Source organism: Bicyclus anynana, chromosome 16 (assembly GCF_947172395.1).
Source record: "Bicyclus anynana chromosome 16, ilBicAnyn1.1, whole genome shotgun sequence".
Taxonomy (NCBI): Eukaryota; Metazoa; Arthropoda; class Insecta; order Lepidoptera; family Nymphalidae; genus Bicyclus; species Bicyclus anynana.
Genome location: NC_069098.1, coordinates 5024546 through 5042812, shown reverse-complemented (window position 1 = coordinate 5042812; position 18267 = coordinate 5024546). Strand labels below are relative to the sequence as shown.

The 18267-nt window shown below is 37.1% G+C and overlaps 1 protein-coding gene across 1 annotated transcript in view; it reads left to right on the top strand.

The window, feature by feature from the left end:
• Positions 1–18267, top strand: part of LOC112046684 (arylalkylamine N-acetyltransferase 1) — a 41181-nt gene that overhangs the window by 14841 nt on the left and 8073 nt on the right. Inside the window, exons 2-4 of the mRNA XM_052886260.1 lie at positions 7425–7546; positions 8820–9000; positions 12537–12742. Of these exons, the coding sequence (XP_052742220.1) occupies positions 7425–7546; positions 8820–9000; positions 12537–12742 (509 nt within the window). The remainder of the gene's footprint in view (positions 1–7424; positions 7547–8819; positions 9001–12536; positions 12743–18267) is intronic.

Here is an 18267-nt window from a genome sequence, read left to right as displayed (position 1 = left end):
CAAAACGGAGGTCCTGGGTTCGATCCCCGGCTGGGCTGATTGAGATTTTCTTAATTGGTCCAGGACTGGCTGGTGGGATGCTTCAGCCGTGGCTAGTTACCTACCGACAAAGGCGTACCGCCAAGCGATTTAGCGTTCCGGTGCGACGTCGTATAGAAACCGAAAAGGGGTGTGGATTTTCATCCCCCTCCTAACAAGTTAGCCCGCTTCCATCTTAGACTGCGTCATCCATCTTACCATCAGGTGAGATTGTAGTCAAGGGCTAACTTGTAAATAATAATAATTAAAAAAAAACTTGTAAAGAATAAAAAAAGTTAAAGCGCTGTAGTTATAATATGGTTAAAGGCCGGACTCTTCGCCGAAGGGTCATGGGTTCGATCGAAGCCGAACGAAGCAGTATCAGTGTCTTGCACTTGATGAATAAATGCACTGCCTATCCTAATTACTCATTTATTGTTCTTCATCGGTACACTTTTGACAAAGTGTGTCGTCACTTTAGGGGAGGTCGATCACTTTTAAGATCCTCTCGTACTCGTACTCGTACATTCGTGGTGCTATTGAGAGCGGTTTTGATTTGGTCAGTCCAGCGCGTTGGTGATCATTACGAACTTGGTATTGGAGGAGGTTTGCAATTTGTACTTACAATGCCCAATTGCCTACTCTAGTTTAACACCTTGTGCACCTAATCCCTAGCTGATCGCTAGATATAATAAGTATTAATTGAAAGATCAACTTTTTTACCTGAGTCCAGACACATAGAACAAGCTAGAAACAATGCCAAAAATAATGATGAAGTTGAACCTAATACTTTAATAAAAAATATGTCTAGATATTATTTCTTACTAAGAACCTGTAATGGTCAGACCTCCGTCATCGAATAAAAGCTTAAAGTTTGCCAGCTTATGCTCTTATCATGACATGGCGGCTTTAGGAGAAATGTTTTTATATTTTCTACTTTAAAGTCGCTAGATAACTTAGCTTTGTGGCAGGTTAGTAGGTGTTTATGGTTTGTCCCTTCGCTAGAGAACCATAAAGTTTGGTATATTTTGGTAATTTTGTTAAACAAAAAGGTAAGATTGTAATTAAGGGAGAACTTGTAGAAAAAAAATAATGTTTGGTGCGAAAGTGACTGGTGACAACATCGATCTCCTATTAAAGAGTGGATGCACAATGAGCGACCAAAAAACGTCTCCACTCAATGAGTGCCAAATACAACTTCTTGGAACTCAATTCCTGATTTCAGGAATAAGGTTGTGGGATATGGCTGAATATGTGTGTGTGTGTGTGAGTGGACGGAAACATGATGATGATGATGATAATACTTGGACGATTGAGGATTTGAACCCTTTAAATCTACCACGGTTGGACATAGGGGTATATAACGAGGGGGAGGGGGGGGGGGGCGCCCTAGAATGGACCTTAACATACTAACAATGACTAATTGATGTGGGGGCCAGGTCCACCATCAAAAATAATCCTAGATAGGCCAATGCGATCTGAACTCCATAGTCATGTTAAGCGATACTCCGTATTTACCTTATCAGTGGTATGAGCATAGGCCGTCAAATTAATGAGGTAAGTCTGGTGTCCGCAGGCTCTCATTCCAGATATTATATTATAATACGAGTACGTATATTACAATTAAGTCATTATCTAATACATAGTATATTTCCGGGTTCTAAATAAAAAAGTTGAACGTATTAGAAAAACAATGCAGTAATATTAATATGCAATAGGTATTGTTTTTATTGCCATTTTGAAATTCGTTCAGGAAGTCAGATCTATGTTGGTGATTATATTGATTTTAATATAATCAATTAATTTGCGGTTGGTGAACGTATTGTTCGTAAAAAAACAGTAATTAGACAGAATGAACCGATATGATCAAAGTATTGTAATTTGTAGAACTGAATATACCTAGGCCTTTGTTGGGGACTTTGACGACTTGTTTACTGCCTTACATTTCGACGGCCTCCGTGGCGCAGTGGATATACAAGGCGGAGGTCTTGGGTTCGATCTCCGGCTAATTGAGATTTTCTTAATTGGTCGAGGTCCAAGCATTTTGCCGCTCATTATTATTATTATATCTGGTAATAAATGTAATGCTAGCCACTCACCATCCGATAAGCTCACGTGCCTGCGGCGCTAACGGCAGATACCGCCACCATCTCTCTCCATCACTCACCATGGATGAAATGATCGTGTGTTGATCGCGATCTGAATGATGTCATGCACGCGACCAACACACAATCAGTTTTATCGGATGTCCTGCCGTTAGCACTGCACTTGTCGGAACGTAAACTTATCGGATGGTGTACTGTTCTGGTGCTTAACGTAAGTTAAATAGAGTCCAAGTTTAAGAAATTAAATATCACATGTCTTAAACTGTGAAGGAAAACATCGTGAGGAAACCTGCAAACCAGAGAATTTTCTTAATTCTCTGCGTGTGTGAAGTCTGTCAATCCGCTTTAGGCCAGCGTGGTGGGCTAAGGCCTAAGCCCTCTCACTCTTAAAGGAGACTCGTGCTCAACTGTGAGCCGAATATGGGTTGTTAATGATAAACTAACCCTTATCATCAGGGTTAGTTTAACTTACTTATTGTACGAGGTTTTCTCAATAAAAATATAAAAATGTAGTCAGTTAATTTAACCATGAAATACCTATAACTTAGCAAAAGGTGTCTATAAACACAACCGGCGAACAATAAAGTGTAATTGAGCATAAAAATACGTAATGTCAAGGTGCAAGGAATAAATCAAAACCCTTGTTATTACAATGTAGGTTTACTACCTACAATGTAATAAAAATCGTTTCGTTAACCTAAGGAACTTAATGCATTTCCGCATTTAGCTTGTTAACTTTGCCTCTTGGTTTAGCCTGCGTAAATACCGTTCCTGGGAAATTATCGGGATAAAAGGTCTCACGTTTTAAAGAAGGGATGTGATGGTGACCCACCACTCTACTCAATCGCGGTTTGACGGGCTCAACAGGTGATAATATTAAACTCTTTTACGGTCACAATCTACACAAATATTGTAAAGCTAAAGAATTTGTTTGTTTGAACGCGTTAATCTCTGGAACTACTGGTCCGATTTAAAAAAATATTTCAGTGTTAGATAGCCCATTTATTGAAAAAGACTATTGTTATATGTTATCCCCGTATTCTTACGGGAACGTAAACAATGCAGGTGAAACCGCGCTGCGTCAGCTAGTCATAACATATAAATGATATTGACTGAGATAAAGTGCCATGATAGCCCAGTGGATAAGAACTCTGCCTCCGATTCCGGAGGGTGAATCGAAACCGGTCATGCACCTCAAACTTTTCAGTTGTGTGCATTTTAAGAAATTAAATATCATGTAAGGAATTTTTCACCGTTTGAAACACGTGAAATGTAATTTCTTAAAATGGACATAAGTGAAAAGTTGACTCTCGGAATCGAAGGCGAAGGTCATATCCACTGGGCTATCACGGCTCTAACTTGACAGTATGAGCTTCAAATTCCTCTCTATCTTTCTTTATCTATATCATTGTGTTAAACAAAGAGAGATATAGACGAATTCGATACACACTGTCGAGTTTTAAGAACATCGTTACAAAAACGCGCTACAGTAACTCGAGATTTGCATGAAGTAAACCTCACTAATGAAGTCACGATCAAAATTAATTAAGCGGACTAAATAATACTCATTGACCATAAACAACAATCAGTCATCAATAAATTAATATATACCGCCTAATTATTTACTTTTATTATATACCTGCATGTTTGACAGCTATAAAACAACGAAAAACAATAGGTTTATGTAATTTAAACTATGTTAAAATAAAATCAAAATTGTAAATTGCACCTAACATTAAAAATTATAATACTTAATTAAATTATGGATTTTTTTAACTATGGAATGGGAATATCGAGACCTTCGGACACAATATTGTGATGTGATAAATATTGATTTATTTATGTCGCACATATGATATGTTATATATCCTTATATAACTAATATATATATATATATCCATAGTCTTATTCCTCAGTTTAGGAATGTTGAAATACTGATTCTGAGCTTTTTAGGGTTCCGTAGTCCACAAGGAACCCTTAAAGTTACGTCATGTCCGTCCGCGGTTTAGTGCAGAGACTATTACTACTAGAAAGCTGTAAATTGACATGAATATGTATGTTGAAAATGTAAACAAAGTGGTAACATAAAATAATGAAAAATATTTTTTTTTTCGGGTACCTCCTCACTCATAGTGTGGGGTATCGTTGTATAGGTCATTAAAAGATATGAGGGACTTCTTCCAATACTTTTTGATTTAGGGATCCTTTTGTAAAATATTAAGCTTTTAAGAGTTAATTTTTGTTAGAGTAAAGTGTCCCCAACTGCTACCGGCTAAACGGTTATTTATGGATACGTAAAAAAATATTACCCCCTACAAAATTTACCTCTTTTTAATATTAGTATAGTAGTGATAATGTTAAAGATAAATTCCTCAAAGACAGTGTCGTAAGCGTCCTTTATTATTAAAATAAAATAAATAATTATAACAATGTTGTAGCATTGTAATAAATATCGTCAAGCTTCCATAAACTAACGTAGATTGTCACATAGATCAATAAATCAAAATGGCGGTATAAATCAAACGGCCAACTCACCTGTCGTTGACTACGGATGTCTTTTTTGCAGAACCTTCACAATACTTGTATTCCTTAAGGCTGGTGTATATCTTTTTTTTTTATTCTTTTACAAGTTAGCCCTTGACTACAATCTCACCTGATGGTAAGTGATGATGCAGTCTAAGATGGAAGCGGGCTAACTTGATAAGAGGAGGATGAAAATCCACACCCCTTTCGGTTTCTACACGGCATCGTACCGGAACTCTAAATCGCTTAACGGTACGTCTTTGTCGGTAGCGTGGTAACTTGCCACGGCCGAAGCCTTCCACCAGCCAGACCTTAACAAATTAAGAAAACTTCAATTGGTCCAGCCGGGGATCGAACCCAGGACCTCCGTCTTGTATGTCCACCGCGCATACCACTCGCCACGGACTACTACAATTTACTTACTACTAACTACCCCACAATTTACTTATATCTAAAAAATCTTCATAATTCTGCATTAAAAATGAAATAATTTCTTTATCAAAATTACTCGAAAAGGACAATATTAAAGTCAAAAAGTGTTTTAGGCGCCATTTTTTCGAAAGCCGGCGACCAGCAATAATTATTAGAGGTGGCAAAATGAAAAAAATTAAAAGAGTACTACTCTCAAACTCAAACTCTAGAATTATATATCCATTTTCGAAACACTCGGGAAACTTCACTGGCAAACATCCCAACTGATTGGACTATTTATTTAGTGAAAATTGTATGTCCCTCTATGGTCCCTACAGTCGTTTCTAATGCCTAGTTCGGATCGGACTACTTTAGTATTTTAGTCGAGTAAGAAAGATTTTTGGAGGCCGTTGGATCAGCTTCCACCTTCACACAGGAAGTAAAACTATAAGAAATGTAAACAGTAATTGTTATCAATTGTAAATTATGACTTTTTCAAAAGAGCAACTGTTGAGTTTCTTGCCGGTATCTTCTCAGCAGAACCTGCCTTCCGAACCGGTGGTAGAATCTTTACAAATAGTCAACTGACGTGTTAAAAGTGCTTGTAAGCTGAGCCTACTTGAAATAAATGATTTTTGATTTGATTTGATTTTGGATTTACCGGCCAAAAATCGTTCGTACTCGACTAAAATACTTAAGTAGTCCGAACTAGGCATAAGATGAAGTTCGAAAACGAAAGGTAACCTAAATGCAGTTAGATTTAGTATTTGTTTTATAGTTCAAACCAACCGAATAGTTTTGGATCCTAGTTATATTTATAGGTAATAACATCTTACTGAATATAACTATCAAGGTAATACAATGCTATGTAAATGCAGCAAACACTAAAGTAACCTACTTTGTAAAGCCTATCAGAATGATACCGGGACATTAATTATATTGGCTTTTTCACACGAACATTGCTTTTATTATAAAACACATAGATTTCAAAATCGGATAAATAGCAAACTGGTTTAGATGGTATTATGCAACCGTGGTTCAAGTCACGAAGTTGATACATTTAGCAATTTAGGGTCCAAGATAATGGGAATGAATAATTTCAAGTTGATTATGCCCTACGTTTTATGTACAATACATTCTAGGTCTTTATAGTTGAGCTAAGCTTTGTTAACTAGCTTGTAAAGATTGCGTCATTTAGAATGCTTACAGGGGACTGATCTTTAAATTATATTTTCATCCTCGTGGGATTCGTTAGTTTTTCACTAATCCTGCGTAAACCATAGATTTTTCCTAAAATTTATCGGAAGTGGAAAAAGCTAGTGATAGGAGAATTATCTATACTAATAGTAATATTATAAAGCTGAAGAGTTTGTTTGTTTTTTTGATTGAACGCGCTAATTTCAGGAACTACTGGTCCGATTCTTTCTGTGTTAGATAGCCCATTTATTGAGGAAGGCTATAGGCTATATATTATTCCCGTATTCCTACGAAAACAGAAACCACGCGGGTAAAACCGCGCGGTGTCAGCTAGTTATTTAAATAATAATTCTCTATAGTATTGAAGAATTAAAATGTCAGACTATATTATAAATCCGCCGTTATTATACAACAAACACACACACACAACAAAAAATTCACGTCAATTGTTCGTGCAATTACACCAAAAAAGAGTAGTTTCAACGGCTTCATTTCTATGTGCGTGCATACCTTCTGGAGTTTTCTTTAGTCTGAGGTCAGACTATGGGAAAACTGCGTCAGATAGGGGTTGAGATCATACCAGTGATACGTTCGTCATGTTTAAATTGATGATGAGTAAGATGACAATAAAACAATTTGTCACGTCTTCTGTTACCCCATATCGGATATCGGGTTACTGTACTGTACTGTACTGTACTGTGACGCATGTGCATTCACGATACCTCATGGAATATTGTTACGATTCCCATGCCAGTCTGTGTTACGTCTACCTCATAAAAACATGGAACCCAGTGTAATTTTAACTTTTTTTAACTAATTCTCGGTAATTGTATCATCATTATCAATTCATATTCGGCTCACTGCTGAGCTCGAGTCTCCTCTCAGAATGAGAGGGGTTAGGCCAATAGTCCACCACGCTGGCCCAATGCGGATTGACAGACATCACACACGCAGAGAATTAATAAAATTCTCTGGTATGCAGGTTTCCTGACGATGTTTTCGTGATATTTAATTTCTTAAATTGCACTCAACTGCAAAGATAGAGGTGCATGCCCCAGACCGGATTCGAACCCACACCCTCCGGAATCGGAGACAGAGGTCATATCCACTGGGCTATCACGGCTCTGGTAATTGTATGGTATCATAGATTTATTTATCGTTTTCTTTCAGTTGGCTGACAACTTGCCGAAACAACTGTCAGAGCTGACCATCCGGCCAAGACCAACTCCCGCCTATACCTTACAGAAACTAACGGAAAAGGATAAGGAATCTGTAATTGAATTTTTGAGAAGGTAACTTATAAGATTATATTCTCTTTTCTATGTGTATCTCTCTGTATATTGTAAAAGAATAAATGTAGTAAGTAATCGAATAAGAACAAAGTAATAAGAACCACAAAAAATATACATACCTACACTACACTATCTAGGATCTAGAACTTCCTCCATTTTGTAAGTCGGTTAAAAACAATTCTTAATAATTATTACGGACCAAAGCAAGCATTCCTATATATACGGTTTGAAAGGGATAATGTCGATGAAAAAACAGTAAAAAATGTTTTTTCACTACTCTTGCTCAAAAACACTGCCATATTACCACTCCATAGCGGGGCTAATCAAGCATTTCAGCCTCTAGGGGCTAAGTAACTTTGTTTTTTTTTTTAATTTTTGTCTGTTACGAGTACTAGCCTACTATAAAACGCAAAAGGTTTAATTCGTAAATAGTTTAATCATACTAAAATAATGACCTCTATAAAACGAAGGAGGTTTTATTCGTAAAATAGAAATATTATAGGTGGGTACGAAAAATGGAACACATAAATAAATATAAATATATAAAATTTTAAATTGGAACGAAATACAGCGTTCTTGTATGTGGAATGCGTAAATTTTTTATTTGATTTTTATTGAGTTGCAAGCTCCGTCTGCAAAGAGAACTTTACCATTGGATACTGTACTAAATTATTTTATTTTCTCGCAATCGTAGTGAAAAGTATAGTGTACACGGGGCTAAACCCATCATAGGCTCGGTTTCTATTTAACGGCTCTCACCTTACGGCTCGTGCCCTAAAAATACCTCGTATATAATGGGTCTTTTTAGCCCCTTGTATATAACAATCTACTATTTAATTATAAGAGGTTTAAACACGACTTAGAGAACAAGACTAGATGAACAGCCTGTTAGGACCTATTGGGTACCACCACAAAATAGAATGTTCTGTGGTCGTACCCATTAATAATAATAATTAATTATCTGCGGGTAATACAACATTGCATGTACAGACAACCTTTGGATAAAGGAATTTATGTAATTTAATCAGTATATGTTTATACATGTAGTATACATAAATATACTATTTTTTGCACTATATTTATTTATTAAATTAAATTAATTCCTTTATCCAAAGGTTGTCTGGCAGATATTGCTATAAGCAATAAGACCGCCTTTGCACATACTTGTTTTCTATGTTTTCTTTGTTGTTGTTTTTGTTTTGTGCAGTAAAGTATAAACACTTTCATGTAGGTTTCAGAGTTGAACTTTTTAGAAAACTCGTTTTGCTTTCAGGTTCTTCTTCCTCGACGAGCCTCTGAACCAAACAATACAACTGCTGGAGACTCCTGAATCTCGCTGCTACGAGCTAGAGGAATACGCTTCCAGCTCGCTCATCGATGGCGCCTCAGTAGCTGCTGTCGACGAGAACGGTGACTACGTAGGAGTTGTTTTAAACGGAGTAGTTAGACGTGAGGTAAGCTATTTAATTTTTTTTCAAAATTCTTTTTTTTTTTTAAATAATATTTGCCATATTTATTTAATATGACCAATATTCCTATTCCCCTCTAACTAGTCGGGAAAGACTATATTAGGAGTGGGTACGTAAATAAATCGACGGGGCGGGGATCGAACCACCACCCCTCGGTGATGAGTCCGAACGCGCTTATCGTTAAGCTATTGAGGCTCTAAAGATGTTTTCACACTCTTTTCTCCTTTTTTTTCACGACCTCCGTGGCGCAGTGGTATGCGCGGTGGATTTACAAAACGGAGGTCCTGGATTCGAACCCCAGCTGGGGTTGAGATTTTCTTAATTGGTCCAGGTCTGGCTATGGGAGGCTTCAGCCGGGGCTAGTTACCACCCTACCGGCAAAGACGTACCGCCAAGCAATTTAGCGTTCCGGTACGATGTCGTGTAGAAACCGAAAGGGGTGTGGATTTTCATCCTCCTTCTAACAAGTTAGCCCGCTTCCATCTTAGATTGCATCATCGCTTACCATCAGGTGAGATTGTAGTCAAGGGCATACTTGTCAAGAATAAAAAAAATAATAATAAAAATTAAAATCCCTTTGTTGACTGTGTGTGGGCTTAGTTACCCTTACCCGCTGCCTTTCAAAGCCACCACCATCCACATACCATAATGCCTACTGAGTTTTCTCACCTGCTTATTTACATAACACTAAAAGACAAACTAACTTTTTGTATGTCTGACTGTCAGTAGGTTAGTATATGTGTATGAAATAATGTCGCATGGACTTTTCCGTGATGAAAACTAGCCTATGTTGCTGAGAAACCTCCAATAAAAGTCTGGAGAGATTCCACATGGACTTTTCCGGGATGAAAAGAAATATACGTTGCTCAATAACCGCCATTAGAAGTCCAGTGAAATGCCGAATGGACTTCATGTTCAGGCTAATCTCTCTGGAATGGCTTCGACCAATTACAGCTAGACTTTTAATGGAGGTTATTAAGCAATATATAAACTTCTTTTTATCCCAGAAATGTCTATGGATTTCGTTTAAAAACTGAAGTCGTGGGGACCGATTCCATTAAGGTCGTACGTCCGTCGATTTAAAGGATGAAAGCAGAAAATTTTCATAAAATGAAGGAGTCCTAAAAATTAATTTCTGTCTCGTGTATAATTGCCAGTCCTTACAAGTACTGTAACGAGTAGGTATTGTAAGGTAATGGAGCTCTTGAAACTTCCGCCCAGGTGTTGATTGAATGTCAACAGTTCACGCGACACGCTATGATTTTCAATTATGGTAACAGATTGCTGAGAACAACCGATTATTACCTAACAACATTACCTATAGGATGTTGATAGATTACTCCGGTACGGTATACTCCGGTACGGTACACATATAAAAATATAATTGAAAATTAAAAAAAAACCCCGATAGGTCGTGAAAGGAAATGGTCCATTTCAGGTCCACTCTTGTACGGCGTACGTATCATTAAAATTTAAAAAAATACAAGGAATTTATTAAAAATCATTAAAGTGAATAAATCTAAATAAAAAGAAATAAATAAAATAAAAACCCACGTTTTTGAGTTATATCAAGATTGCGCCCATAGAGCAACTATGCCATGACAATTGACAGGAAACGTCAAATCGATTAATGCATTGAAAACGTCATCTATCCGCCATTAATATTGTTGCATTTCTTGAGAGATAATGAATAATATTTCGAAAGAATTGAAGTAAATTCGTAGATTTGTATAATCAAAAATAGTTAAAAATAATATCTCCTTTTATTTCCGCCAGGGTACAATGACTGATCCTGGGCTCAATACAATTTTGGACCATACCAACTGTCTGTTTTTCCAGGCTAATCTCTGGAATCGTTGAACCGATTTCACCGACTTGGTATGGTAGATAGAAAGCTACATTTAGGCTACATTTTATCCCGAAAAAATGCATAGTTCCCACGGGATTTGTGATAAACTGAATTTTAGGTAAACGAAGTCTTGGGCGTCTGCTAGTGTATAAATAAAACTGAAGTGTATGTGATTTCAAGACAATTATGTTTTCTAGTTATTATAAGTGCTATTTAGGTTTGTCTGTCTGTCTTTCTATTTGTTCGGGGCTAATCTTTGGAACGGCTGAACTGATTATAACGTGAGTTTCACTGAAAGATAAATGAGGTTTTAGAGCAACACATGAATTACTTTTTGTTCCGAAAAAATACATAGTTAGCAGGATTTGTGACAAACTGAATTTCACGGGAACGAAGTCGTGTCCGTTTGCTAGTATATAAATTAAACTGTGAATGAATGAGTTAGTAACGACACCTTAGATAATTATTGTGTATTTATTATACACATATTTGAAATAGTTATCTTGAAATATAAATGCGAAAGGCAATCACGAAATCTAGAAAACCGCTTGACGTACAAAAAAGAAATTTGACAGGGAGGTAGTTTATAGACAGTAGGCGACAGGGCCGGATTAAGGAAGTCCAACGCGGATGAAATCGCGGGCGTCTGCTATATATCTATACTCTCTACTAATATTATAAAGCTGAAGAGTTTGTTTGTTTTAACGCGCTAATCTCAGGAACTACTCGTACGATTTGAAAAATTCTTTCAGTGTTAGATAGCCCATTTATCGAGGAAGCCTATAGGCTATATATTATCCCCGTATTCCTACGGGAACGGGAACCACGCGGGTAAAACCGCGCGACATCAGCTAGTATTTAATATAAGGGCTGATTTATTCAAATACTATTGACATTACAGGACCAGCTCCTGTTAGGTATTTAGTGTTATTCACACACATAACTGAGATAGTTGTTTGTAACTTGTTCTAATAACCCATTATTAAGTGTGTTGTGCTCGGATAAGATAACATTATCTTAGGAGCCTTGATAAAAGAATTTACATCTGTTTATTATATGGTAATTGTAATGATAGGGGAAGAGACATATAAAGACTTGACATAATTATATTTATTCTGAAGTAGGTATAGGTCAGTGATTGTGGTCTCATAAGGTCTCTCTTTCTATGTGCATATTTTTTTATATAATATCAAGCTTTTAAGTGTTAGCAAGGTAGCGGGGTAACTTGGAATAGTACAAGTTTATAATTTAATACTAGTAATTTCGGGTTTCTCTGCGGAATTCTAAAAAAGCCTTTTATTTGCTGAACAGAAATTTACTAAAATTACAGTTTTACAGGCTTAAGTAGGTATAATTGAAAATTAAATATTTAAAAAATTTTTACGGTCTTGTATTTGCCGGTAATTATTTTTATATCATCTTTCCACTTTTGTAGGGCTTACCAGCTGGACCAATTTTTAAATATTTTTAATTATTATTCAAGCCAAGATTACACACACTATACTATGTGAGCTGTAGCATGGTGTGGGTGACAGTTGCCTTATGACGTTCATAATACGTACTACCGAATCGCGACAAACTTTAAAAAATGAAACTAACTGTCACCCGCACCATGCTATTTTGCACACGAACTGTTTAAGAATTTTGCTAGTAATCCTAACTTTGTTACCAGGAAGTAGACTATACAGACAAGTCCGACGAATGTCCCCATCCGAAGTTCAAGCGGATCCTCAAACTGCTGGGACACCTGGACCGTGAAGCCAAGATCTGGGACAAGTTGGACCCCAGCTGCCACACTGTGGTGGAAGTCAGGATAGCGTCCACACATACTGGCTGGAGAGGACGAGGACTCATGAGAGTGCTGTGTGAGGAAACTGAGTAAGTAAATCAAGTTCCAAGCTCCCGTAATATACCTATTATGTAACTCCGCGATATATTTTCGCTTAAAATTCCTCAGTGCCTGAAGTCTTCAAACAGTGCGTGTTGATGACCTATGGTTCCGAGGCTTAGTCGCTAACTATGGGCCTAATAAGGCTCAGAGTCACACAACGGGCGATTGAACGAGCTATGCTCGGAGAATCTCTGCGGTATCGAATCAGAAATTAGGAGATCCGCGGAAAAACCAAAGTACCAAAGGTAGGAGGCTTCGGCCGTGGCTAGTTACCACCCTACCGGCAAAGACGTACCGCCAAGCGATTTAGCATTCCGCTACGATGTCGTGTAGAAACCGAAAAGGGGTGTGGATTTTCATCCTCCTCCTACCAAGTTAGCCCGCTGCCATCTTAGACTGCATCATCACTTACCATCAGGTGAGATTGTAGTCAAGGGCTAACTTGTAAGGAATAAAAAAAAAAGTACCGACCAAAGTAACCGCTCAACGAGTCGCGAAGCTGAAGTGGCATTGGTTAGAGCACACAGTTTGAAGATCCGACGGACATTGGGATCCCAAGGAACTGGAATGGCGACCTCGCACTGGAAAGCCCAGTATTGATCGACCCTTCACGAGGTGGACTGACGACATCAAGCGAGTCGCAGGGATTCGCTGGATGCAGGCGGCTCAGGGTCGTGATGGAAGTCCCTACAAAAGGCCATATCCAACAGTGAACGTCCATCGGCTGATGATGATCGGTTATAGACAATGTTGACGTTATAAAATGTTTAATCGTCAAGATTATTCAACGTCACGTTTAACAATAACAATATACAATGAGTTAACATTCTAGAGCTTCCAGAAGTTTTTATATTAATTCCAAGTAAGGTCAGAGTAAAAAGTTGTTTGTATCTGCCACAAAACGTAGCCTATATTATATGTTAGTCACGCTTTTTGGTAATTTTGTGACTAATTGAGACAATTTAATAACTCTAAAATCACGATATGCGGTGTTACTATAAATAGCTTAAGGTTATTTGTCTATTCACATACCGACTTGTGACATTTTTTGTTTCCTTCATACTGGCAGGGCATTGTTCGAGTATGTTACAGTCAATGATTTTCTTTCCGACATTTTCTGACATGACTAAATGCTGGTTGTAAATAATGAGTGAAAGATTAAAAATATTGCTACACAACACAATCATTTAAATACATACCTACGATATACCAATTTTCCGTTCTAAATCCGGGCTTGGATTTTTTTTTATCAATTTCCAAGAAGAAATCTCAGTATGTTATTACCCGAGCCAGGTCTTAAACCTCGTGATCTATGGACTGTTTGAAACATGACATGAAATACGACAATTATAATATTATCCTCAATCTAATTATTATAATTATTATAACTAAAAGGCTTTAATGTAAGAATATTTACCTTTTCTCTTAAATATGAAAATATTCTCTTTCTCTTCCAAATATTTTCTATTCGGAAAATAATTTGCTAAGCTCAGACCAATTACCTTTTTGATTATTGGGACTTATCGCACTCAAATTCACTAAATAAAGTGTCTGTCGTTTTCTGAGGGGGGCGAGGTAAACTCATTTATTAGCCATATTCGGCTCACTGCTGAGCTCGAGTCTCCTCTCAGATTGAGAGGGGTTAGGCCAACAGTCCACCACGCTGGCCCAATGCGGATTGGCAGACTTCACACACGCAGAGAATTAAGAAAATTCTCTGGTATGCAGGTTTCCTCACGATGTTTTTCCTTCACCGTTTGAGACACGTGATATCTAATTTCTTAAAATGCACACAACTGAAAAGTTGCATGTCACGGATCGGGTTCGAGCCCACACCCTCCACACATCGAAAATATTTAACACCAATAAATGTATCCTGTGTTACACTACACACAAATAAAAATTTTAAATCGTAATACACACACGTGTAGTTTTAACACAATGAAACATCGATTCTATAGATGCAGTTTGTATGAATACATTTGATCATGATCACATATTTTTGACTGAGGGTAAACTTTAGGGGTAATTGGTGAGATGTTAGGAGATAGTGGAAACGACAATATTCCACCGGGCGAGGATCGAACTATGACCTCTTGGTGATGAGTCCGACTTCTTTAATGCTGAGCTTTTGAAGCTTCAATGTTATGTAATTAATGGAATTAATGGTATTAATGGAAAATTCGTGTTATCGCCGTTTAGTGTTGGAAATAGTAGTCTGTGACGGATATGACGTCGCTCGATCTCATGTTGGCTTCAGTGTGCTCGTGGCGTTCGAGCCGTCCACATCTCTTGTTGTGTAATTCTTTATGGGTTACTTGGGATAGGCGGGGAGAGTGACTTGAGTGGAAAATGTGAGTGTTTGATATCAGTCAAAGGTACCTTTAACCCTACACACATCGTTCGCAAGTACGTGACTCCACTCAAGCTCATTCTTTGCAATTCTAGGGACTTGTTTTGGTAATAGTTTGATTTGTTAATTAAGTTATCCTGACAAGTGTTGTGAATCATAACCTTTATTCGACATTAGTTTTCTTATATTTGTAATCACCCTTTAAGTCTATAGTATTCGTAAGATAGTCGTATTTGATTGAAAATCACATATCTAAAGCATTAGTTTAATAAAATGTATAAACAACAATATTGATTTAATAAAAAAATATAATAGAAGACAATTACGTTGCCTTGACAAAGAAAAACAGTAATTCAACCACAACGGAATATGAAAGGAAACTAGTTTGCAGTAATTGATATTTTATTGAATAAGTACATTTATTTGTTTTTCGAGTTCCTATATTTTTGCACTTAAGTAGGTATGCTTACATTAAAGTGTTTTTCAGATAGCATGGGTACGGTGACAGTCGCCTGTATGACGTTCATAATAAGTACTATTATCGTGAATCGCGGCTAATTTTCAAGGGTGAAACAAACTGTCACTCGCACCATCCTACATGAAACGAAATATAGTTTGCATTTTCTTAACACCTAATCATCTTCTTATTTAAAAGGAGATTTTTCTTAATTCTCTACGTGTGTGAAGTCTGCCATTCCGCATTGGGCCAGCGTGGTGGGTTTAACCTTAACCTATCTCATTCTGAGAGGAAACTTGTGCTCAACAATGAGACGAATATATAGGTAATGGTGATGATGAAAAGAAAAAAGTATCAAAATAGGAATGTTGAGTCAGTTATTATTATTCCAATAGTCCCTTCAGTCTATAGCGAAAAGCTTCGACCAAAACCTTAAGAAGCTTTCGCTTAACTGCTGGATCGGATACAGAAAGCAGTTATTAATTTTCTAATATAATTTTAAGAACGTACTAATAAATAAATGTACAGTAATAATGATGAGCCGTGATAGCCCAGTGGATATGACCTCTGCCTCCGATTCCTGAGGGTGTGGTTTCGAATCCGGTCCGGGGCATGCACCTCCAACTTTTCAGTTGTGTGCATTTTAAGGAATTAAATATCACGTGTCTCAATCGGTGAAGGAAAACATCGTGAGGAAACCTACATACCAGAGAATTATCTTAATTCTCTGCGTATGTGAAGTCTGCCAATCCGCATTGGGCCAGCGTGGTGGACTATGGCCTAATCCCTCTCATTCTGAGAGAGACTCGAGCTTAGCAGTGAGCCAAATATGGGTTGATAATGATGATGATGATGAATAAATAAATGTACAGTAATAATGACGATGATATAGAGCCTAGATGTCTATCGAGTTATTATAACTTCGTTACAGAATAGCTATAAATTATACAGGAAGTGATATAGTTTCAAACGTGGCTTGTTCGCCTCAAATTTTTTTCAATAGTCTTGCATTCGTGAGTAGCACAAAAGAACTTGCAGACGCACGATCGCAATGATACTATTGCAATTATATTATTGAGTGATTTATTTATGAAAGGCTTCGTTATAAAAAATAAAAACCAGACAAGTGCGTGTGGGGCGCGTAGTGTAGGGTTCTGTAGATTAAATTAGCTATACCGTACGGACGGACAGACATTGCGAAACTATAAGAGTTCTTTGTGGACTACGGAGCCCTAAAACTGTGTGCTAGCACAACAAATATGTATATATTTAGTATCTCCTATAGTATATGACGGCACACCAATACCCTTATCAAAAAACAAGAGTGAATAGGCACCTTGTAGGCAAGCGTGTCCCATCTTAGACTGTATCTACACTTACCATCAGGTTAGATCATGGTCAAACGCGAGCCTATTTGCATTAAAAAAAAATACAGCAAAAAATCTTAGGCTGAAAATTGACTGTAACTTATCGTGGTCTGGCCACATAAATGAAGTAGGCGGATCCATTTTTCGCTTCATTCCCTAAAGCGTTTACAAAATTTTCTTCCTTTACGTACTAAAATCTTACTTGCCCAATCCCTTCTCCTTCCTATTCTTGACTACGCTGACTTTTTTTTGCTTAGATGCGACAGAGGACAAACTGGATCGACTTCAGACGTCGCTGGGCACTTAAACAATCTGAAATCACTCTATACTAAAAAACTTTATACATATAAGATCGATGATTATACCGGCTAAAGAGCATTCAGCTAAATGCCTACACGTAATTAACTTACTTACTTACTTAATAATTAAATAATCGGCAACACATCTGGGTCACTGTAACAAAGATCAACGACCTCTGAACGAAACAACTCCATCTTGTTTATCACTTTATTAATATAGCCACAACAATAAAACTATCATTAAGCTTCGCACAGGCAATTTAAGATGACCGCAAAACATGTCACAGATAATATGACATGACAGTATAACCATCGCAATGACGTAGTCGCATTGTCTGCACAATTATTACGTCAAAATGACGGAACCTAATTCTTAGATATATGAGCTTATAATCATATTAACATTATGACCTCTAGTAATAATAAATTACGAATGAACAACACGAGTGTTGTAATTTTTTACACATATTTATTATTTAGGTTTAATTTTAATCTGTAACTTAGTATCTAGAATTATTTTGGAACTGCAATTAAAATGTTAGTTAGGTTATTACTTCAGGCGTGCTATAACATGTATTATGTAGATTAATGAAAATCAGATTTACATAACCAAATGATATCTAAATTATTGATCTAAGATAAATTGCGAGTATATGGTGAAACACTTCCTAAAATGAAAATTGTTGGATTATTTTTCTTACCAGATTTTAGATAGGGCTAATGTCGTCATCAACCCATATTAGGCTCACTCGAGCTCGAGTCTCCTCTCAGAATGAGAGGGGTTAGGCCAATAGTCCACCACGCTGGCCCAATGCGGATTGGCAGATTTCACCTGGTATGCAGGTTTCCTCACGATATTTTCCTTCACCGATTGAGAAACGTGATATTTAATTTCTTAAAATGCACACAACTGAAAAGTTGGAGGTGCATGCCCCGAACCGGGTTCGAACAGATTTTAGCAACAGATACTTTACTAATAGTTATTAAAAGAAAACCTATTTTAAGGTGTATAGGTCTATGTTACTTGCTTGAAGTA